Genomic DNA, 24719 nt, shown 5'->3' on the forward strand with positions numbered 1-24719 from the left:
GTTTCATCCCCATACCATGTGGTCCCCTGAGCCCCACTACATGTGGGCTTGGAGGCCCCTTAGCACCATTAGGAGAGGCCAGGTAATCGCAGCCTTGTATAGCAGGAACTGCACCCATCCTTGGACTGTCACATTGAATGTCTGCCTGGCCAGGGTTGCCGGAGAATCGCCAGAAATGCCTACATGGCCCCTAACTTAACCCTCTTCCAAATGCTTAAGAAATTAATCAAAAAGTAAAAATTAAGATCTAAAAATTTTGGACAGTTACATAGTGTAACTTTGGAATGATATATATATATTCATACATATTCTGATTTCACATATATATTCACATTATATATATATAATTAGAAGATATCTGCTATATATATAAGTATATATATAATTAGCAGATATCTTTATAATTAGCAGATATAATTAGAAGATATCTGCTAATTATATATATACTTATATATATAGCAGATATCTTCTAATTATATACTTACTTCAATTTATGTATACATTTTATTAGAATTTTGATAAATTATATAACAGGCAATGTCTATGTAATTTTATGTAGCATAATTAATATGATTATTTTTCTATATTGCTAGATAATAAAAATCACTGTATATCTGTATCACTGTCATCCTATTGTTCATTGATTTGCTCCAGTGGGCACCAGTAACGTCTCTATTTGTCCCAGCCCTGAGATTTTAGCAGCCTCTCCTTACTCATCTTTCCCAATGATTAGGGTCAGGGGAATGAGACCTGCTATTGTTACTGTATTTGGCATATCGAACACGCCACAGGGAATTTGCCAGGCTCTTCCATGAATATATCACTCATACGTCCCAAAAAAACATTAAAAATCTCAAAATACACTACATTCTGCTAATAGCAGCTGAGCAATATGTGTGCATATATTTTGAAATATATTCCTTTTTGATTAATTGTTGCTGAGGTGGACTGGAGCAATAACACAGCAGGTAGGGCATTAGCCTTGCACACGGTCAACTGGGTTTGATTCCTCCGTCCCTCTCAGAGAGCCCTGCAAGCTACTGAAAGTATCCTGCCTGCACGGCAGTGCCTGGCAAGCTACCCGTGGCATATTCAATATGTCAAAAACAGTAACAACAAGTCTCACAATGGAGACGTTACTGTGTCTGCTCGAGCAAATCGATGAACAATGGGATGACAGTACTACAGTGCTACAGTACTTTTGCTGAGGTATCATAATTTACAATACCATTAAAGTCATGAAATATATTTCTTGTAGCATATGTAATAAACTACATTAATATAATTGTAATATACAGACTTGTATTACATATAATTTGATTATATTTATAATAATCTGGTTCGTAGAAAGTTGCAGATTGCAGCAGATATAAAATCCTTGTTCGATGGAAGATTCATATGGTTGGGTCTGATATTCCAAATGGATCCAGTGATATCTTTCAAAAAACAAAGCTCAATCTGTACCTTTTCCCTAGAAACTTCTGTTCCCTTTCTATTCCCATTGTCTCCCATCCATCTGTCACTGATTTGAAAGCTGGTCCCTGCTGTGAGCGTGAGCAGCTCAGACAAGGAAGCACGAACCAATAGTTGTTTCTGCCCTTCCCAAGTGGGAAGCCAGGGAACACGGAGTGGAATAGGGAACGATTCCCATATCAAAGGAGGGGAGGAAAAGGAGACCAGGGAACATTGGCGATTTCTAACCGTCAGGGCCTGGGACTCTGGAGGGGGTGTAAGGGTACTTTTACTGCGTGTTTACAAACGAGCATTTAAATGCCTAGGGAATAAACGAACCCATTCATGGCATGATCACAACTACCTGCAAATCCTCGGTCGCACTTCTCTGGAGGTGAGCTACAAATTCTATTCGCTGTGATGGGTGGGAGCCCTGGGGGGGGGAGGGGGGAGGGGGGACACATATGAGAGACAGCAGTGCGCTGGGCAGAAGTGGAAGGGTGTTTGCATTGGAGTTTGGGATTCAGTTTGTGTTCAAGTGAGACAGCAAGCGCCGTGGGGCTTAGTCCTGAGCTCATGTTCTGCAGTATCTGGAGGGGCGTAGGGGAGGGATAGGGTTCGATTGCGGGAGAGGACACATTGCACATTGACAGCGGAGTATGTTCATCCAACACCCAGAAGTGCTCTTTGGAAACACCTGCTGTAGAAGCTTTCGCTCAGTGCTGGGATAAAACCAGTAAAGAAACAAGCCACCTAAGGCTTGGGTGTAAGAACGAAGTCTCTAAGGACAAGCACCATCTTTGCAACTTTCGGGTAAATAAGCAGCGTTTTTCAAAAACGAAGAAATGACAGTTCCTTTCCTCGGGTCAACTGGTTAATAAGAGTCTATTAAACCTAGGGAGATTGTGCAGGGGTTAAGGGCCCAGGCCAGGTTGATCCCCAACACCACTTAATGGGCCCAGGTGCACCCTGGGTGTGACCCCACCCTGCCTCCAAAATAATCTACTAAAGGTACAATTAAGAAAAGTGGGGGGGGCTTGGAGCTGAGTGATAGTACCGTGGGTAAGGCGTTTGATTTGCACACGGCAGACCCGGGTTCGATCCCCAGCATTCCCGGGGGGGGGGGGGGGCACGCTCGGTGTGATTTCTGAGTGCAGAGCCAGAGGTTAAGCCCTGAACATCGCCGGGAAAAGAAAGAAAGAAAGAAAGAAAGAAAGAAAGAAAGAAAGAAAGAAAGAAAGAAAGAAAGAAAGAAAGAAAGAAAGAAAGAAAGAAAGAAAGAAAGAAAGAAAGAAAGAAAGAAAGAAAGAAAGAAAGAAAGAAAGAAAGAAAGAAAGAAAGAAAGAAAGAAAGAAAAAGAAAGAAAGAAAGAAAAAGAAAAGCTGAGGCTGCGAATGTAGTGCAAGTGCACTTGGTAGCCGCCCTTGCTCTCCGTTCACGCTACCCTCCTCCTACTCCCCCACGCCCTCCCGGGGCTTCTGATAGAGAATCGTGTAGTTTATGCTCTGGATCTTGTTTCTCTGATCCAGCTCTGGATTCCGAGTCTCGTCCACAGGAGAGCCCCCTCACGGCGTATTTTTATGATTGTTGCATTTAGTCTTTGAAAGGGAGAGAAAAAGACACTAATTACCTACAAAACAGATCAATAATCACCGAATCAAGTCGTTACGACTGTAGAAATTAACCTAAAGGGCGCGTGAAGACATACGTCCCTGCTCGCTGACAATCAACACACCATCCTTAGGGGACAAAATATATTCAGGACCATGGCCGGACTTTTGGAAAATGAAGGCCATTGAAAAGTATCTCAAAAGGGATCCTGTGACCTTACGTTCTTAATTAACGTTCTAAAAATCAAGCCACAAGATGTTGGAGCAGATTCTCGGCTGCACGGCCAGGGGAGGCAAAGACTCCGTAATGCGCAGGCGCTGCTTCGCCGCGGTGTCACCGCGCAGGCAGCGGGGCGGGGCTCGGTTCCGACAGCGGCCTCCGCCCGTCCAATCGCGGGAGCCGGATAGATCACGTGGACGCCAGGCCCACCGCCCACGGAGCAACCCTCCCAGACCCGCCCTCTCGGAGCACCGCCCCGGGGCGGTCCGCGCCTGCGCAGCGCGGCTGGTGGGCGGGGCCGGGCTGACAGCGCGCGGGGCGGGCGGGGCGGCGGCGTGTGGGCGCCTCGCCGAGGGGGCGCGGCGTGGCGGCGGGCTGGAGCCCGGAAGGCCGCGCTCTCCTCCTCCTGCTGCTGCCGTCGGCCGGCGGAGACTTGGCGGCTCCCTCGGCGGCGCTCCGGAGCCCGCGGTCCGGCTGCCGGCTGCGCGCAGCGGGCGCCGGCCCCGGTGCGGAGCGCGGGCGCCATGGACGCGTCGGCGCTGGAGCGGGACGCGGTGCAGTTCGCGCGGCTGGCGGTGCAGCGCGACCACGCAGGGCGCTACTCCGAGGCCGTGTTCTACTACAAGGTGGGGCCCGGCGCCGCGGCCGCCGTCGGAGGGGCCCCGGGGGCGGGCCCGGGGCGGCGAGGCGAGGCCCACCTCCGGGAGCCGCCGCATCCCGCCCACTGTCCCGGGGTCGCCCCATCCCGCCCGCTGCCCCGGGGTCGCCCCATCCCGCCCGCTGCCCCGGGGTCGCCCCATCCCGCCCGCTGCCCCGGGGTCGCCCCATCCCGCCCGCTGCCCCCGGGTCGCCCCATCCCGCCCGCTGCTCGGGGGTCGCCCCATCCCGCCCGCTGCCCCCGGGTCGCCCCATCCCGCCCGCTGCCCCGGGGTCCCGGGGTCGTCCCATCCCTCCCGCTGTCGGGTCCCGGGGTCGCCCCATCCCGCCAGCTGTCGGGGCCCGAGGTCGCGCCATCCCGCCCCCACCGCGCCCGGCCCTCGGCTGGACAGCGGCGGCCTCGCTGCGCCCACAGCCCAGCCTGGCACCTGCTCCCTGGGGACTGCTGATGACCGTGGCTGGAGTGGTCGCACCCAGCCATTGCCGTCACTTGACGCTCGATTAATTCAGTGGTCCCAGCTATTCTGCCCCCAAACAGTGTGTCTCCACGTTTTTCCCCACCGCGGGCCCCCTTTCCCACCTGGTTTCCGTGCCGAGTCCCAGCGCTCCGAGACCCCTGCCCTACCCCTATCCTGCCATAACGCCCCCTTCTCCCCCAACACACACATACACATCTCCTTTATGCGATTTACGCCTTCCCTTCCCTCCAGGAATAACCTGAGGGCCCAGTGCCCTCCCCCCCCCCCCCCCCCGTTGAGAAACGCTTCGCCTAAAGGAATTTTCAATCAAGGAAATGTTAAAAAGTAAATTGGAAAAGGTTGAAACGTCTCATTTAACGTTTATCTTTGCCCTTGTTTATCCGAGGGGGGACCATCCCTATTTAAAGACAAACTCGGATGGTATTCTTTGTGCAATTTTCAAAATGTGCCCTACATTTATAGTTGCGAAAAAATTACTTGTATTTCTAAGAAAGCATTAAACCGATGTTTTGTAATGGCATCTGAATAATAGATGGTTAGTATTCTGTTATGTTGCTGTACTATAATTGATTCACAAACGCTGCTGGGCTTTTTGGTCTGTTCTGGGTTTTCGATGTAAGCTGTGTGGTGAGTGTCCTAATAGCCGATATTTTACATGGTCCTCTCTTAACTCACTGGGAGTACAAGTATTAAATCCCAGAATGTGCATTTCCTCATCAGTCCGTAGAATTTGAGGCACACTTGTCCAACTTACCTAGACCCACTGCCTTCTTGTGGAGGTAGCTCTCTATGATATTGTCAACTTTTCTTTGAAGACAGAATGTTCGACTTCCATAATGCATACAGTGGCGATCATTTCTATTTGGGAAAAGTATATGTTGTCAGCAGTGTGGCTTGCTTTTCTCGGGCCAATATTGCCTTAATTTTATAACCTATACTTAGACATTTTGTGTATTTCAGAAACATTCCTTGTGATTTCATGGGGGGGAAATGTCATGGTTTATGTTTCTCTGAAGTTCTGTAGGTGTATAGTTTAGTGAAGGAACTGACAGCTATTTACATGGTAAAATAGGTGCCACATAAAATAAAGAAATAACTGAAGCAAAAGAAATAACTACAGAATAATTACTATACTGTTGTAATATTACTTTGCTATAGTACTTGCTCTAAAGATATAATATGGTAATATAGTAATATTAATACACAGACATAGGATTAAAAACATTTCATTATAAAGAGTTTTTAATCCTTGAGAATGTCAGTATGTGTGCTTTTAGGAACTATTTACATAAAAAATTTTAACATATTTAGTGTCATCTGCCATTTTCCAAGAGAGATTCCTTTTCATTCACACTCAAATATGAAAAATAAGTAAAATTAATGTCAACGTTTTAAAGTTTGGCTATATTTCGTTTGAGCAAGGTCATTTAAAGATTGATATTTACATGCAAGGTAATTGAAGGGGTGAAATACACATACCCGTATCAGTTCATTCAAGTTAGAATGAACTGACTTCATTCTAATGCTCCGGGGACCACCTGCCGTGCCAGGGATAGAATCCAGACCAGCTTCATTCAAGACAAGTGCCTAAACTGACTGTACTCTCTAGTCCCTAAAATACAGTATTTATGTTCACATGTAAAATTTTGTTTGCTTCCCCCAAGACAACTGACAGATTCGGAAGAAATTATCTCTCCACCCCCATAGCCTTAGAGTTTCCATTTGGATGAAAACTATACTCTCACTGAGTTTGTTGCATTCTGTGGAAAAAATCTGGGTTCAGTGACTGGATTTTAAAAGTGATGCTTCAAAAACCAGGGAAAGAGAGAGTGCAGTGTGTAAGGCCCTTGCCTTGCATGCAGCAGACCCAGCTTCAATCCTGGCACCCCATTCGGTCCCCCACACCCACCATGAGTGATCCTTGGGCCCAGAGCTGGGAGTAAGAGCTGGGTACCGCCAGGCAAAGTGGGGACCCCAAACAAACAGAAAGTGATGCTCCATAGATGACTTCCCTACATCCAGACACGGGTTAGGCACAGCACTCCAAGAAGTGCGTGATTCGTTACTGTAGAGAAGGTATCACTGCTGCTTCAGAGAAATCTCTGGTCCTTCCCATAACGGTGATGGGGAGAATGCAGTCTCTGCATCCGAGCCACAGCTTAACAGCTTAGCTGTTTCCAGAGCCAGGAGTGGGATGACAAAGTAAAGTTCTCTTAATTCAGATAAGCTTATTTCATACCACTGAAATTCTGTTTTTGATACACTTTTGGACAGTGTATTCCGTGGGGGAAAATATTTCCTTTCTGCCATGTGATTTTTTTCTTCTTGGGTCACACCCAGCAATGCTCAGGGGTTACTCCTGGCTCCGCACTCAGGAATTACGCCTGGGGGTGCTTGGGGGACCATATGGGATGCTGGGGATTGAACCCAGGTCAGCTGTGTGTGAGGCAAATGCCCTACCCACTGTACTATCGCTCCAGCCCCTGCCATGATATTTAATCTTCATCTTTATAATTTATTGCCATTTTTTTTTAATTCTGCATTGGTTGTTTTCTGTACTGATGTTTTCGGGTTTTGGTTCACCCTTACAAGCTGAGTAATTTTTAAGTCTGAACCACTGCACAAAGAAAAAAAAGAAACAAAACATGCATCACAACTGTTCTAATAAAAATATTTATAATCAATTCTTACTGTTTAAATTTCTGAGTTTTCAGCATAAGAGAAATTTGAGAGTATGCAGAACAAGGAAAAGGCTGGAAGATTTTATCACAACTATTTCATGAGGGGGAAAAACTAATATTGTAAGGACTTTGATCACTCACAAAGTACTAGTTTAGAAGTAGCAAAGAAGACTCAGATTGTAACTCATCTTTTAGATTCCTTTCAATTTGTTGTTTTGTTTGTTTTAGGAAGCTGCACAAGCTTTAATTTATGCTGAAATGGCAGGATCAGGCCTAGAACATATTCAAGAAAAAATAAATGAGTATCTGGAACGAGTTCAAGCTTTACATTCTGCAGGTTAGTAGAGAACCACTAAGCTTGTATTCCTTTGTTTCCTTTCCCGTCATCGACCCCCATGTATTTCTTTTTTAAACTTTTGGATATTGATCCTCACTTTCTCTTTTGGGAAGGAAAGTCCATTTCTCTTTTGGGAGGCACTTTCTTGAAATGTCCACAAAGGGGATGAAGGGAAGGGGAGTGGGGACGGAAGAGAGTGGTGGATGGATGGAGAGAGGCTCAGAGTCTGGCCGTGGGTGTGGTGTGGCAACATTGTATCTTGAAACATCCATATGAACAACATTGTATCTCCTCATTCCTAAATAAAAACTCAGAAAGTGGAAGTGATAGACCTTTGCAAAGGAACCCTAGAGATTAACAGAGTTCAACTCCTGATTTCTGGGAGGCACAGATGTGGTACATTAGCTAAGGCCATATTAAGAGCATGTCATTTGCTTGGCTGAGAGTCGGACCGGACCAGTCATAAAGTCTCCGCCATGTATCTCATGTGCCCCTCTGGACACTGGGATTAAATAACTACACTTCCAGGGTTTAGGCTTAAGGTGCTTGTTTTCCACATGCAGAATCAGGTGCCATATCCTTCGCATCCCCTTACGGTCCCGGGAACCCTGCCAGTGGGTTATCCCTGAGCTCAGAACCAGAAGCCCCGAACACACCTGGTTGAGGCTCCCCCCCCCCAAAAAAAAACAGAAAGACAAAGGCTTTAGCAGCAGCTTCATGGTCTTAAATGTAACTGTCTTCCCCTCCTCAAAACCTTGTCTGAGCTCTTTTGTAAAACCATATCTGAACTGGAAAGCTGACAAGGAAGCAGCGAGCTGGAACAGCTTGAATTTATTTCTGTAAACAATGTGACAGATGCTATAATACAAGTACATGGAGGTTCGATGGTCACAGTTCTGTTAGTTAAAGGTAAATAGGTCCAGCCCAAGTCTCCAGTATGCATGGGTAGAAAAGAAAATCATTGCCTGCTGATATTTTGTTTCAGAAATGCATCTCTCTCACTAAGGACTTTTTTCCCTTCCAAGTTTTTGCAGACATCATGATTTATACTGCTAATGACAGAGCTTCAGGCATATAGAGTGCGGACTCCTCACCCACCAGCAGTGCAAAAACCCTTGCCAAGAAGGACTCTTTTAACTTTTTATATCTGTGGCTAATAGAACAAAGCCACAAACAACTTAAAAGAATTTTTACTTATTGTAGTTTTCTCTGCTTAGTCAGAGTAGATACTTAAAAGTTAAAATGTAGGCTAGGCTAAAGTTGATTAGAATACTGAATTTCTTACCTTTTTTTTTTTTTTTTTGCTTTTTGGATCATACCCAGCAATGCACAGGGGTTACTCTTGGCTCTGCACTCAGGAATCACCTCTGGCGGTGCTCAGGGGACCATATGGGATGCTGGGAATCGAACCTGGGTCAGCCACGTGCAAGGCAAATGCCCTACCCGCTGTGCTATTGCTCCAATAATTAACAAATTACTATTTTGTTAATAGTGATTTCTTACTATTAACAAATCCTCTTAAATGTGGTGCTTAGAAGTTGCATGTATTAGAGGTGAACTAAGAGCCTCACTCCATAGAAAGTTTTAGTAATTCATGTATTCAATATACCATGTAATTCAAAGGAAGTTCATTTTCCCTGCTAAATAAATGAAGTTCTTGAATTTAATTTCCTAGTAATCAGGAGCCTTATTGCAGAAACTGTGTTCTAAAATAAAGTTATCTTTGAAGGCTGCAAAACATTGTATATATTTAGAATACCATATAATTCAAAGAAACTTCATTTTCCCAGCGAAGTAAATGAAGTTCTTAAGTTTGTAAATATGAAATTCATGAATGTGATAGTCAAGCACAGAATGAAATAGCCCTGATTTCTTTCTTTCGTTTGTTTTGGCTTAGTTTTTTTTTTTTTGTTTGACTCAAAATTCTTTATTTTGTTTCATTTCCAAGTGTTGGAGTTTCTCTCCCGGCACCCATTTCTTTCTGTGATTAATTTCCAGTTGTGAAGTTTCATGTTGTGAGAGATAGTTGACACAACTTCTGTCTTCTTAATTTCATGGAGATTTGCTCTGTGACCCAACATGTGGTCAAGCTGGGAGAATTCCCTGTGTGCACTGGAAAAAAATACGTACTCAGTTTTGGGGATGAAGGGCCTGTATATATGTCTGCTCGGCCTGTGTCTTCCATTTCTTCTTTCAAGTGTTTCCTTGTTGAGGTTTTGCCTAGCTGACCTGTCCAGCACTGAGAGTAGCGTGTAAGCCTCCAACTACTTTTGTGTTGCACAGCCCTAATTTCTTAAGAATAAAGAATTGTCAGTGAAAAAGGAGTGAAGTTCAAAAAGAACTTTTCAAATGTAACATGGCTTAATTGTTTTGCAAGCTTTGGGCTTATTGGCTCAACAGAGAGTCAAATCTGTAGACAATTAAGGTATCCTTAGTTATTATTTTCAGCTGAAGAGTCCTGTTGATAAAAATCTTGTTCATAAGGTTTTCTTAGGTCTTAAAATTAAAGGCAGGCAACTAGTTGTTTTCTTTTACATTGCTAAGCTTTTTAAATGAAGAATTATGGAATTTCACTTTAAAATGTCTGTCAAAATGGGTACATGTATATCTACAATACTCTCACTTTTTTTCCCCTGTTTTTAGTTCAGCCAAAGAGTACTGATCCTTTGAAATCTAAACAACAGTTGGATTTAGAACGTGCCCATTTTCTTGTTACACAAGCATTTGATGAAGATGGAAAAGGGAATGTGGAAGATGCAATAGAATTATATACAGAAGCCGTAGATCTCTGCCTGAAAACTGTATGTTTATAGCAACAAGTGAAACTGGTAGCTCAGTAATTTAGTGTTATATCTGTTATTTACAAATTTATAAGTACTAGCAATGTTTAGAATGTTATTTATAATGTTGCAATGCTATTCAATAAATTTACTGTTATATTTTCCCTTATTAAGTGATTTTCACACAGCAAGTGCTCAGGGGTCCTGGGGCCTCTGCCTGGAAAACTGAGCCAGTCGGGCCCGAAAGTTCAGTCCTCAGCTTGAGGGCAGAGAGCTGGCCAGGCCCTGGGGCACGGTCAGCTGCCACGGCCACCCCGGTGACACTCAGCGTTCTTTGCGTGCTTCCCTGACCACTGAGCTATCTCCCTGCCCCCTGAGGATAATTTTTATCTTCATCCTTTAAAGATAAAAAATATTGTCATAAATTTAACTTAGTTCCTCTTTGTTAAAAGATGAGCCGAAAATTAATGAAAGGTTTTTTCCTATTAAAAGTTTGACAATACGGAGTTATTAGGCAATTATTTTCTAAATAACAGGTACTCTTTTTTCAAAAAAATTCCTTTTTATACTCATAACTAAAATTAGCTTATAGGAAGAATCCTGTTTCTGTCATATTTAAGAATTAATCACAAATCCATTAATTTATAATAAACTTCCACTTTAATAAAAACATCTTCACACAATGGAAAGTAAGGTTATGGTTTAGGAGATTTTATGTTATTTTGTAAAATGAAATGTTTATGGTGAATAACTTTTGCTGCTTCCTGCAGGGCCCTATGTGGGTGGGCCGATGAGTTTCAGGATGGTTTGGGTCCAGTTGCCACTTGTCCTCATTAAATGACCTTAAGTTTTGCCTCAGTGACAAACTTTTTAACAATGTTGTAAATGGTACCCTTAAGGATGAAAATAAAACGTCTTCTTTATTCTCTCATAGTACCAAGGTGTGTAATATGCATTGTAAATTTGTTTTGCTTAGAAATGTCATGGATCAAGCAAATTAAAAAATATTTATGCGTCAGAATGTCTGTCTCTCTTTCTCTTAAGTCTGCTGAAACTGCGGATAAAACCCTGCAGAACAAACTGAAACAGCTGGCTCGACAGGCACTAGATAGGTAAGTGTGGCTTACTCAAGTTCTCCTCTGTGGGTGATTGTGTACTGACTGCATTACTTCACTGAACAGATTCATCTGAATATGTGGCAGAGCTTGTATTAGGTCCATCATGCCAAACATGTCTAGTTGTGTCCAGTTGTACTCATACAACTTTCCTTTTTTAACTACAAGAAATAACCGTTCAAGACATACTTTAGTTTTTGCTTTGCATTAAATAAAAATGATTGTTTCAAGTAGACCTCCCTTCTGGATGTAGGATTAGTCTTCCAAAGAGAATTTCCCAGGAAACTTTCAGTTACTATGAAAAAATAGAAAAATGGAGTATGAGCTTGCTGACAGCCATATGTGTAACCCAGTTACATTGTGTAGCTCCCTCAGCTCTGCTCAGTATCAGCTTTTCAGTAAGGCCTAACCTGTTTAAGGTTTAATCTTTCCTATTTTCTTCTTCTTACTGTTGTGGTGTGCTTTCCTGTAACTCTTAGCACTTTCTAAGGTATATGTAACTTTAATTTCTCAGGTTTATTATTGTCTTTGTCACTGCCAACCCCATCCTCTGAGTGTAAGCTCTGAGGGCAAAAATATTGACTGTTTTGTTCAATATTACAGCTACACATTTAGCATAGTATGTGTCTTCAGTTGGTATTTGTTTGAAGCATGAATGGATTTATACCTCCTTAGAGAAATACACCTCTTGAAGAATATTAGACGTCAGAAAAAGATTGGAATTACATTTATTGTTATAGTATGAATTAACTGCACCCTTTTGAGTTTCTGGCTGGGTAGCCTTACTTCCCTTGGCCCATTTTTATTGAGGCAAACCATTATCTCTCCTTTTTATTACTCTCATCTAAGCTTTAGCTTGTTTCTCGAAGTGCACAGAGAGTGGGGACTTGGTGTATATTTATCTTCTCCATTTTGACATCTCTCACAAGTCAGGGCATAATTGTTTGATTACCAAAGTGGAAAACTTGTCCAGGTATTTTCTGAATCCATCCTGAACACAGGGGTGGGTCAGACATGGCTTCTTTTGAGGGTCTGCACAAAACTATGGCTCTACTCTCTAGAAAAATGTACATAAAACTTTTTTGTATATAACTTAAGTGTTCACAAGAACACTAAACTCCTCAAACTCACTTATGGACCTGAGGTTAAGAATTTCTGTTTTAGCTTGTTCTTTGACAGAACTGGGTCCAAATTCCATTGCCTATCATCAGAGGCCTTCCATGCTCCTTCCCCTGCCTCTGGTCCCATCTCCTTTCCCTGTCCTGTGCACTTTTCAAAGGGACTCCATCCTTCCTTTTGAAATCATCTTCCCTCACTTTGCTGCTCATAATGCCACACATTTGCACTTGCTGTACCTAACATGGAGTACCTCCTCTCTCCCCAGGGGAACCTCTGCAGCTCTAAGATCAGCTTAGAGACACCCCCCTCCCTAGCTCTCTGTCTGCCAGTCATTCCATTAACGTGTCCTACTTTGCATTCATCTGCATGTCATTCTCCTAGCACCTGTTGCTTTGGGTGCAGTTGTCTTTCCCTATGGAACTATGAGCACCTTAAGAGTAGAGATTGTGTTTTATACTTCTCTGTATCCCCACCCTCCACCTCGTGTGCTATCTGACACGCTCAATTAATGTTGCCAATAGAGCATCATTTGCAAAAAATACTTACCCATAGAAGTAGATTAACTAGTGATATGTTTCCTGGTATTAAAGAATGTTCTGTCCCATGTTTTATGTTAGGATTGCTTCACTGGTTCGTGAAGTAAGGTTTTGTTTTTTTTTCTGGATAGCTTAAATATGAAAGAAACTTCCTGAACTTCTGTATTTCAGAGCAGAAGCGTTGAGTGAGCCTTTAACAAAGCCAATATGCAAAATCAAGTCAACAAATACTAAGCCAAAGGCACCTCCAACGAGAACACATTTTCCCTTGGGAGCTAATCCCTTCCTTGAAAAACCTCAGCCATTTATTAGCCCACAGTCATGTGATTCACAAGGACAGAGATACACAGCAGAAGAAATAGAAGTTCTCAGGTAAGTGAGTTCATGATTCAGTGTAAGGAGCACTTCTCATAACACAAGTAGTTGTATTTGCATTAGGTTTACCGAGTTCCATTCAGATTTTTGTTACTGTGTTTTGTGCTGTCATTATGCTATAATAATTCATCGTCATATGTTCACAAATTGAAATAATTGAAGTTTGTTCTAATGTATTTTATTAAGAGCATTTCTCTTGGGGGGTGAGGGGGCTTCACACCCAGCAGTGTGTGAAGGGGCAGTTTGAACTCTGTGGTCAGAGTTGTTCACGGGACTCTGTGATACTGGGGGGAGGGGCAGACTAGGGTGTTTCCAGGCAAGCTCCTAAAGCCTTGTACTATCTCTTCAGCCCTACTATGAGCATTTTTCCTAGGTAATTGTTTTACTGAAAATCCTAGCCTTCAAAATGGGTACTAAGGCAATATGCCATTCATAATCAATGCAGCTTTTGTAACCAGAGCCCTAAGGGGGGGGGAGAAATACAATCTTTGAAGACTGTTTCAGTAGTCTAGACCAGGGGGCCAGCAAAAAGAAGCCTTATGGTTTGGTTTTCACATTTTAAAGAGATAGGAGAAAGAAAAAAGCAAAACAGGGTATATGACCAAGACCTCCCTGCAAAACCTTAAGGCTTCGTCTTCTGGCCCTTGACAAGCCCTGCCCTGGGCAGCTGGGAAGTCAGCTCAGTGTGTGGAAGGGACGGCAGGATACTAAAGATGCAGAGCAGAGTGATAGGGAAGTCCTTAACTGTACTTGGAGCCAGTGTGACTGCTTTTCAGTTGGGCTCCAAAGGCAGTCCAGCCTGCTTAGAGCTGTGCAAGAAGGTATGTACTTACTCATTTTTTGGTTTGTTTTTGGGCCACACCCAGTGGTGCTTAGGGTTTCCTCCTGCACTGTATCTGCACTTCCTCTTGATCACTCCTGGCAGGCTCAGGGATCAAACACAGGTTGGCGGCATGCAAGGCAAGTGCCTTACCCACTGTACTATAGCTCTGACTCTAGTTGCTCATTTTTAATTCACTAAACTTGAGCTGAAATGACTTTTTTTCCCCATGTAGCAACTACCTGACAGCATTTCTCTTTTCCTGCTGACCATTTGAAGTTGTCGAAAGGGGCTCTCTTTGCCTAGGAAAGTTGCTTATGAGCCTGTAGCACTGTAGCACTGTCATCCTGTTATTTATCGATTTGCTCGAGCAGGCACCAGTAATGTCTCCATTGTGAGACTTGTTACTGTTTTTGGCATATTGACTATGCCACAGGTAGCTTGCCAGACTCTGCCGTGCGGGCGGGATACTCTCGGTAGCTTGCCGGGCTCTCCGAGAGGGGCGGAGGAATCAAACCTGGGTCGGCTGCATGCAAGGCAAACACCCTACTCGCTCTGCTGTTGCTCATCCATTGCAAAATAAGTTACTTTTAGAGCTGAGAAATTGTAACTTTCCAGCTCCTTTGTCACCCAGACCCATATTCTTCCTTTACACACTTCTGAAATTTGTAATACAACAAAGCAACGTTACTTTTCTGAATTACAGAACTGCAGCTCCCTCAGAGCTTATAAAAATAAATGAAGAGTTCTCATCCTTTCAGGATGCAGATAAGCGTACTCACTTGGCTTCCTCCCTGGCTCTATTAATGAGCCCTCAGATTGTGTCCATCTCACTGAGTATTGTTATTAAGCTGCGAATTGTGAAGCCACTCTGCAGCACTGTCTGTCTATTGTAAGCCTGTCTTGGGACAGTTGCTTTGATGCGATCAGATGTTTGTCCTAAAGAGTCACTCTTAGGGAATCGAATTCAATAATTTTTCTGGTAGTCAGCCATCTTATGAAACTGTTGTATAAGATATTGCCCACGTGATTGTCAGTTTAATTATATAAAAGGGGTATACCTTGGGGTCAGAGCATAGTGCAGCAGATGAACATCTGTCTTGCACACAGCCTGTCAGGCTTTGATCCCTGGCACGACATGCAGTCCTCTGAGCCCACCCAGGAGTGATGCCTGAGCACAGCGCCAGGAGTAAGCCCTGAGCACCACCAGGGGTGGCCCCCAAAGACAAAACAAACAAAAGTAGTTTTCCTTGCCACTTACGTTTTAAGGAGTTTAAGATTGTTGATTCAAGTAGACTTGAATGTTTACTTCATAATATTTTCCTGTGTTTTATAGGACAACCTCAAAAATAAATGGTATAGAATATGTTCCCTTCATGAATATTGATCTGAGAGAACGTTTTGCCTATCCAATGCCTTTCTGGTAAGTAAGCATGGTTGCAGCTTTTTCTTCAAAGACCATTTTAAATTTTCAGTGCATTTTCTACACTTTGAAGCTCAGTTTAATTCATAGCATTGAACTAAACTAAAATTTGTAGTTTAGAAAAGTGATGGGAAGAGGGGTATGGCAGAGGGAAGGAGGTTGGGCAGTGCACCACGAATGCCTTTGTAAGCATTTTGCCTTGCAGTGGGCATATGTTTCTCTCTTTTCCCCAGCATACTCCTAATACCTAGCAGAGTGTCTGGCATTAAGTCAATGCTCAGGAAATATTTGTTAAATCACAATAGAAATGCAAGTCAGTAAAGGAATAGGAAAGCATATTCTAATGACAGTATCACTTACTAGGAAGATCCAATTCAAGAAAATGTTATCAAGAGTTAGCAACGTCCACGATGGCGGCAGATTATGTCAGGAGACAAAAATTCTTGTTTGGTTCAAGCCTCCCAGCTTCTATCATACTAATGAAATCACCAGTTCAATCCCAGGCACCACATGTACTCTGAGCTCTGCCAGGTGTGACCCCAGAGAACAAGCAGCTACCACAAAAATGGTCAAATACGTATTTAATTAGCACATCCATCAAAGCCTGTGTGACAGCAAAAGGTTATGGGTATAACTAGATTTAACTAAATGTCCAACAGTATGGGGCTGACTGAGCAAGGGCATATCCTTATTATCACTCAAATATTCTGCCACTTGTAAAATAAGCCTTGGTAAAGTGTATGCAGCATAATAAAATTTTTAAATATAATTATACAGCACCAGAGAGATAGTACAGTGGATAGGGCACTTTGCACACAGCTGGCTCATTGGGATTCCTCGGCACCCATATGGCCTCCCAACCCTCGCATGAGTGATCCCTGAGTGCAGAGCCAGGAGCAAACCTGAGTACAACTGGGTATGGCCCCAAAACAAACATATGTGTGTGTGTCTATATATATAATTATGCTTATAGCATAAACATTTGATTTTTTCTTTTCATATTTTTATAGATATGTAAGGAAAAAATGATATAAAAGTAACATGAAATGTTTGTATTGGTTATTTCTAGCAGCATTGGGAGTTTTAAATATTTTTATTTTTCAAAGATTTCTACAATGAGGGCCCAAAGTGTTAGTACAGTGGGTAGGGTGTTTGCCTTGCACGTGACCGAACTGGGTTTGATCCCCAGCATCCCATCTGGTCCCCCAAGCACCACCACATCTCCAGGAGTAATTCCTGAGTGCAGAGCCAGGAGTAATCTCTGAGCATCACTGGGTGTGACCCAAAAAGGAAAAAAAAAATTTCTATAATGAGTCGGCCATTGTATGACTGAAACATAACGAAAGTTTTTAAGTCTGTAACTGTGCCTCACAGTGATACATTAAAAAAAAAAAAATTTAAAAAAAGATTTCTACAATGAGTGTGTTATATTTACCGTCAGAAAAAAATCACCAGCTTCTAGCACATACAGTTTTTGTTTTTATATTTAAATACTACATAAAAGACTGTAAAAACAAAGAGCTTCGTTCTCATTTTCTAGTATTTTTTTCTGCCTGTGGGTGAGCAAAAATTAGACATCTCAAAACAAGTCAACTAATTTTTCCCCTCAGCAGCCATGTGACACTAGTTTTGTATGTGAAAAACTTTGTGGCATTGAATTAAGGGCATTGATTCTGGAGCAAACCTGTTCATTTTCATATCCCGTGTGACATTGGGCAGGTTTTAACATCTTTCTCATTTTAAGATAATAATAGCATCTATCTCAGTATTTCTCTGATAAGTTAGTTAATAAAGCAAATTACTTATGCTGTTATTTTTTATACAAACTCTGTAATAAGAGGGGATTATTAGAAAATATTTATGACTACTTCTCAGTGTTACAGTAGCTGCTGGTACTTTTTAAAGATTTACACCTCTTGGACCAGTGATTTCACTTCAAGAAACCAATTCTAAAATGTTATTATAGGGGCCAGAGCGACAGGACAGTGGTTAGGGTGCTTGCCTTGCATGTGGCTGACCTAGGTTCAATCTCTCGCATCCCATATAGTCCCCTGAGCATCTCCAGGTATGGCCCCCAAACCTAAATAAATAAATTTAAGAAATACATAAGATGTCAGCACAGTCAAAGATTTATATGAAAGTCAATCAATATACATAGTCACCTGTCCCTTAATAATGGGGATGTGTTCTGGGAAATGGGTCCTTAGACTGTTGTATGTATGCATAGATCATACACAAGCCCTGGTGGTGCTCAGAACTTACTCCTGACTCTGTGCTCAAGGTTCACGCCTGGTGGACTCATGGAACCATAAGGAGTGTTGGGGATTGAACCCAGGTTAGCTGCATGCAAGGCAAGCACCCTATTCCACTCTACTATCTCTAATAATTTTAGGTATTTTTATATTCTGGCACTTTTTTACTTTAAAAAATATATAAGCTCAGGGGCTGGAGCGATAGCACAGCGGGTAGGGCATTTGCCTTGCACACGGCCGACCCGGGGTTCGATTCCCAGCATCCCATGGTCCCCTGAGCAGCGCCAGGGGTGATTCCTGAGTGCAGAGCCAGGAGTAACCCCTGTGCATCGCCGGGTGTGACCCCCCAAAAAATATATATATATATATAAGCTCATATATTATATTTTTATGTTGTCTTTACAGTTTTTAGGAAATAATATTGAATCTGAAACTTTAGTGGTAAGTTAAGAAAGTTTGCTTTTCAAGATTTTAAGAAATCTTGGTTTTAATGGTTTCATATGGCAGTTTAATAATATTAATCACAGTTTTGAATTAGCCACATTTTTCCCCTTCAAATTGTGATGACTGTTCTTTAAGTTCTTAATCCACTTAGTTCACTTTCTGTTTAGAGTCAGCTCATAGATACTATACAGATATGAAAGTGTTACCTGTAGTCTACCTTCTTGAACTGTGACCACAATCGTATAATTCAGTGTGCTAGTGGCAGAAAATTTGTTTTAAGATTAGAAGACATGTTCATGATTTACAATATCAGTAAATGTTTGATATGTATGGTTATTTCATATACCCAGATTGCATAAAATTTCTCCAGTGTGAATATCATGCTAAGTGAAATGAGTCAGAAAGAGAAGGACAGACATAGAAGGATTGCACTCATTTGTGGAGTATAGAATAACATCACATGAGGCTGATACCCAAGGACAGTAGATACAAGGACCAGGAGGATTGCCCCATAGCTGGAAGCCTGCTTCATGAACGGAGGGGAGAAGGCAGATGAAATAGAAAAAGGGTCATTAAGAAAATGATGGCAGGAGGAACCAGTCAGGATGGGAAATGTGTGCCGATAGTAGATAATGGACCAAACATGATGACCTCTCAGTGTCTGTGTTGCAAGCCAAAATGCCCAAAAGTAGAGAGAGAGTATGGGGAATATTATCTGCCATGGAAGCAGGGGGAGGGTGGGAGAGGGGGGTATACTGGGGATATTGGTGGTGGGGAATGTGCACTGGTGGAGGGATGGGTGTTTGATCATTGTGTGGTTGTAACCCAAACATGAAAGCTTGTAACTGTCTCACAGTAATTCAATAAAATTTTTAAAAAAAATTTCTCCAGCATAAAGGGGTTGCAAAATGAAAAAAGTTTAAGCAAGTCTGACCTAGAGTTTAAAGCATATGTAGAGTTTTAGTGGTTCTATGAAGTCTGTGAGATGAGCGTCCAAAATGATCTCCGCAAGTTGTTTTATCACTTTAAGTCTTTTCCAAAAATACTTGCTTTAATAGTATTTTGAGGATTTAATGAATGGCACACATAAAATACTTGCGCATGATGCCTACACCTGTTTATTGCTCAGTAATTATACTAATTAATAACATATACATATATTATACTCTAGTAATTGTCTATTTGCCTTGTATGGATTTATCAGAAGACTGTCTAAGAGTCTGAAACCTCCTGGTCTTTTTCTTGTTTGTTTGTTTTGTTTGGGGGTCCCACCCGACAGTACTCGGAGCTTGCTCCCGGCTCTGCTGGGGAGTGGGGATTGAACCCAGATCAGATGCGGTGCAAGGCAACTGCCTTCCCTGCTTACTCTCTCTCCAGCCCCATTGAATGAATCCATTTTAATTGTTACTGGCTTCCTTTCACTGAAACTGAATTTCTTGAATGTAGCTGTGCTAAATCAAGCTTTTAGATGATATTCTTAAAGTAAGTAAAAATAAATTTAGATTGCTCCTCTGTTCTCATTTTCTGTGTGGTATATATAGGATGACTGTTTCCATGGGTAAGTGTAAAAAAAGCCAGATATGCCCAGTTATTTTAGGATGATGTAGTTGTATGTATGGTACTATACTGAATCATCAAAAAATTCTCTAGGAATTTTCATTTTGGTTTTGAATCATCTTTTAAGATTTTAGAATGACTGGTTTTTTTTTCTGTTATCATCTCAGTGATACCTGGGGCAAACTACCATTATCACCTAAACAAAAAACTACATTTTCCAAATGGGTACGGCCAGAGGACCTCAGCAATAATCCTACAATGATTTATACTGTGTCCAGTTTTAGCATAAAACAGGTAAACACTTTTTTTGTCTAATTTTATATGAAAGATAATTTTAATGTAAGTTTTACTTTTTACAATTTTTGTTCAGTTGCTTAAGTGTAATTGAAAAATAACATATTCTGCACACTTTGACTTCGACATACTGAAATAATATAGGAATGAGTAAAGATTATGAGGATTGCAGACTCTATAGATCCCTGTTTATCAATATGTGCTTACAGATGAGTGAGGAAGGATTTGAATTTCACCTTTGCAACTGGTATAAACATAAATATAAGTGAAAGCCTCTGGGCTTATTTGAAATACTTATGTGATAAAGCAACAATGCGACTTTATTTCAAACTTTAGTTTTACACTGAAAGGCAAATTGGGGGCCAGAGAAATATGATACTATACAGATATGAAAGGGTTACCTATAATCTACTAAAAAAAGTGAATAAGGTGCTTCCCCTGCATGCGTCCGACTCCAGGTCATTGTCTGGCACTGCAGATGGTCTCTGCAAATGGTCGCCTGAGCACTGCCAGGAGTCTCCCCTGAGCTGTGTGTGTCCCAAAAACCTGAAAAGAGAAAACTAAATGAAGGCACAGGTATCTTCCAACTTAGTGTAAAAGTAAGACTCCTGGAATGCAGTGATACAAGAATTGATGTACATTGATGTACTTGATGTACAGTAAATCAGACAAACTTTTTTTAAAAATGCCTTTGATTTTTTTTTTCCTTAAAATGTGATGCATTGAGTTTCTATTATCCATGTAAGGAGCTCACTATTCATTTTGTAATGCTAAATTATCAATTTAATTGAAATTATTTATTTATTTTTAGGATTTAAACAAAATATGTGTGAGTTGGCAGTGTAGCATTTCTGTTGTTTTCCTAGATAATAAGTAACAGTCAGGATCGTTAGTGTAAAATGTCAGGTATTAGGTTGCGATACCTGAATATTGTAAAGTTGAAATTACGTGACTGGGTGAATGACTATATTACTAAATTTTATTAACAGACAATAGTGTCAGATTGTTCCTTCGTGGCCTCACTGGCTATCAGCGCAGCTTATGAGAGACGGTTTAATAAGAAGTTGATTACCAGGTAAATTTTTATATTTATCCTGATAGCCCTTTCATGTAATTGTTTAATGACTAGAAATTAAGAATTTAGCCTATATCTGTATAAAGAGGGAAGCTGGTTTGTCTCTCAGTATATGCTCACCCTTGTGTACTAAGTAGATGATTTGTCAGTCATCATCATCATCATCATCATCATCATCATCATCATCATTATCCCATTGATCATCAATTTTCTCGAGCGGTCTCAGTAACATCTCCATTCGTTCTAGCCCTGAGATTTTAGCAGCCTCTCTTTACTCGTCCTTCCCAAAGGTGCCGCATTGGAGGCTCTTTCAGGGTCAGGGGAATGAGACCCATCATTGTTAATAGTTTTGGCATACAAATACACCACGGGGAGCTTGCCAGGCTCTCCCATGCGGGCAGGAAACTCTCGGTAGCTTGCCAGGTTCTCCAAGAGGGAGAACTAGGCTATAAGATGCTTCTGGAACCTTGGTTTTATAGTCTCTGGATGTTGGCCGTTGATGGGATTACACAGCACCGGGGCAGTGTCTGTCAGTATGAAAAGATTTTCTGAAATATTCTTAAGAACGTGCACATGTAGTTGATATATGTATAATAAGTATTTTGAAGTGAATTGGTTAGAGTAAGATGTCATATACTATATGTCATGGTACATGTATGGATATTGAACACTTAAACTAGTGTGAATTGAAATGGGTGTGGTAAGTATGAAATTTGGGGGCTGGAGAGAGCCCCAAGTGCTGAGGTGCATGCTTCACTGCAGGAGGCCCGCTTTCAGCCCCAGTGCCTCATGTGTGTTTCGCCTCCACCCACCCCCTGCCACAGCCTGTCCCACCCGGGGCGACCCTTGAGCAAGTTGCCAGAGTGGTCCCTAAGCAATACTGTGTATGATCCAAAAAACTAAAAGTAGGACATTGGATTTTGAAAATTGATCACAAATAAATTAGAAAATATCTCATTTTATGTTAAAATAATGTTTTGTATATACTAGTAAAGTTAGTATTACCTTTTTAAAAATTTTTAATATGCTCATTGGAAAATATGAATTAAGTTTCTGCTAAGAACTGCTTTAGAATAGACTGAAAGGTTACCTTAAGATACTGTTTCAATTTTTAAAATGTGTATAATTCAAATTAAGCGTTACCAGTTTTCATAAAACATTTCCTGAATGTCTTTCCTGTGTTAAGTTCTAGGGGTACTGAGATGAATTAGATACTTACAGATCTTAATTTCAAGCTATTAGATAAACAGACTGTTAAGTAACTAATATATATTATTGAAAGAAAATTGGTACTGATAGTTTTGCAAGTTCTTAGTGAATAGCTGTGTATGGCTTTATTAGAATCTTGCTATTTTTGCTTCTGTCAGAGTTGCAGTTCTTCACTTTCATTGTGCTCAGTAGTTAAAACAGTATCTTTTTTTTACTCCTTGGGACCTGTAAAAGATCATTTTAACTGACTTAAAAAAAAATCCATGTAATAGAGTGTTTCAGTATATAATGAAAAATTCGGCACCTTTTCAGAAAACTGAGATTGTTCTTGTAAGACACTTTCATTTATATCAAATAAGCACCATGATACCTTGATTAGAATAAATCTCGTGTGTGTGTGGGTGTTATGCCATGCGTGTGTTTTGCCGTGTCTGTGTTGTGCTGTGTGTGTTTCATGTTGAGAACCAAACTCAGGGCCTCACACATGCAAGGGAGGCACATGGTCTACCACAAACTTGCATTCTTTACTGTAGATGTATGTTCTTTCACTAGGTCTATTACAGGGCACTTAGATTTGATTTTTTATAAAATTGCAAGAAGTAGCTTGTCTAAATAAAATGCTTCTCTGGCTTACGTAGTAGTGTATCTTTGAATATTAATGTTGTTAATTCAATATCTATTTTTCTTACAAAAGCATAATTTACCCTCAGAATAAGGACGGTGAGCCAGAGTACAATCCTTGTGGAAAGTATATGGTAAAACTTCACCTCAATGGTGTCCCAAGAAAGGTAAATACTGCTTCTTCCCATCACAGCCTTTTCTCTTTCTCCCTCCCTGTCCTTGAATCTGGAGTGGAATTCTTTTGTTCTTTTCTTAATGTAGGAGTACTCTATTCAGCCATTGATTAAGCTGATTGAATTGGGCATGAACTCCACATTACTTTTTTTTACATTTTTTTAAATTGGATATCCATGATAGACCATTACAAAGTTGTTCATAATTGGGTTTCTGTCATACAGTGATCCAGCACCCATCCCTCCACCAGTGTACATTTCCCACCACCAGTGTCCCCTGCTTCCCCACCACCATCCCCCACCCCCGGTCCCCCACCTCAGCCTCCCTCTATGGGAGGCACTTTCCTTCTTGCTGGAGTGGAATTCTTTTTTTTTTTTTTCTTTTTGGGTCACACCTGGCAATGCACAGGGGTTACTCCTGGCTCTGCACTCAGCAATTACTCCTGGTGGTGCTCCGGGGACCATATGGGATGCTGGGAATCAAACATGGGTAGACCGCATGCAAGGCAAATGCCCTACCTGCTGTGCTACCACTCCAGCCCCTGAAGTGAAATTTTTAAGGAATTTTATTTGTGTAAACATTTTAAACATCAGTTTATTTGATTTTGAATCTGTGGTATTGTGTATATTACTGCCAATGACATGTTAGTAAAAATGACATGTTAGTCAAAATCAAAACTAGTATTATCTATCTTAAAACGGTTTTGAAAACATTTATAGAATGCAGACTTGCTCTTCAAGTCCAGGCTGAGTATGGATCACACTTGCTTATCTCTGCACCTCTTTGCTTTTTTCCACTCTGGAGAAGCCCGTGTTCTCTTTTGAACCTGTATTTCCTCTTTCTCTCTCTCCTCTCAGATCTTTCTAAGCAAGTTTTGTTAAATAAAAACTATCTTTCTTCACTTAAAACACAAAAGTCCCAAAAATGTAATGTTGAACCTAGTGATTGCTAATGCCTAAAATAAATTTCAGTATGATAGCTCTCAGTTGTTTTATTAATAGGATATCAGACTAAGTCTGTTGGTCTACAAGAGCTTACATATGTCATAACTTGAGTTATAAAAAGACTTTAGAGTTGTGTTATTTTGTGAAATATACACATAAAATTGAAATGTGTGTGTTATGTTATACATATCATCACACTGCTTTCATTTCTTTAAGGACTCTGGCCTCTAAGTAGATGAAGCTAGGGAATTCAAACAAGGCAGCGTCCATAGAACATAGGTCAGAGTCCTTCCTTAAGGAAATGCAAGTTTAAAGGCTTAGATATAATATATATTTCTAGGATTTATTTCCTTGGGAGGTCCATTAACATTAGTCCAGTCACTTTTGATCAGTTAGATGAAGTAAGGTAGTGAGAATAGATTATAAAAGAGACATCCTATTACATTTTATAATTGGTCAGATTTTAGAAACATGAAGCTGTTGTTGCCTTCAGAAAAGGCATATTGTGTTTTTTTATCAGAACAAAATATTTTTCCCCTTTATTT

At 41.3% G+C, this 24719-nt stretch overlaps 1 protein-coding gene across 3 annotated transcripts in view; it reads left to right on the forward strand.

Moving 5' to 3' along the window:
* Nucleotides 1-1714: 1714 nt before the first annotated feature.
* The window catches only part of CAPN7 (calpain 7), a 42681-nt gene continuing 19676 nt past the window's right edge, over nucleotides 1715-24719 (forward strand). For 2 of the 3 annotated variants that reach the window (XM_055134761.1, XM_055134763.1), the window contains exons 1-9: nucleotides 3607-3908; nucleotides 7328-7436; nucleotides 10080-10237; nucleotides 11261-11328; nucleotides 13158-13358; nucleotides 15518-15604; nucleotides 20025-20151; nucleotides 21141-21226; nucleotides 23130-23223. In XM_055134761.1, the coding sequence (XP_054990736.1) occupies nucleotides 3807-3908; nucleotides 7328-7436; nucleotides 10080-10237; nucleotides 11261-11328; nucleotides 13158-13358; nucleotides 15518-15604; nucleotides 20025-20151; nucleotides 21141-21226; nucleotides 23130-23223 (1032 nt within the window). In that variant the 5' untranslated portion in view covers nucleotides 3607-3806. Of the gene's footprint in view, nucleotides 1847-3606; nucleotides 3909-7327; nucleotides 7437-10079; nucleotides 10238-11260; nucleotides 11329-13157; nucleotides 13359-15517; nucleotides 15605-20024; nucleotides 20152-21140; nucleotides 21227-23129; nucleotides 23224-24719 lie in introns of those variants that run through there. The other variant, XM_055134762.1, reaches the window with a different exon arrangement.

Source organism: Sorex araneus, chromosome 4 (assembly GCF_027595985.1).
Source record: "Sorex araneus isolate mSorAra2 chromosome 4, mSorAra2.pri, whole genome shotgun sequence".
NCBI lineage: Eukaryota > Metazoa > Chordata > Mammalia > Eulipotyphla > Soricidae > Sorex > Sorex araneus.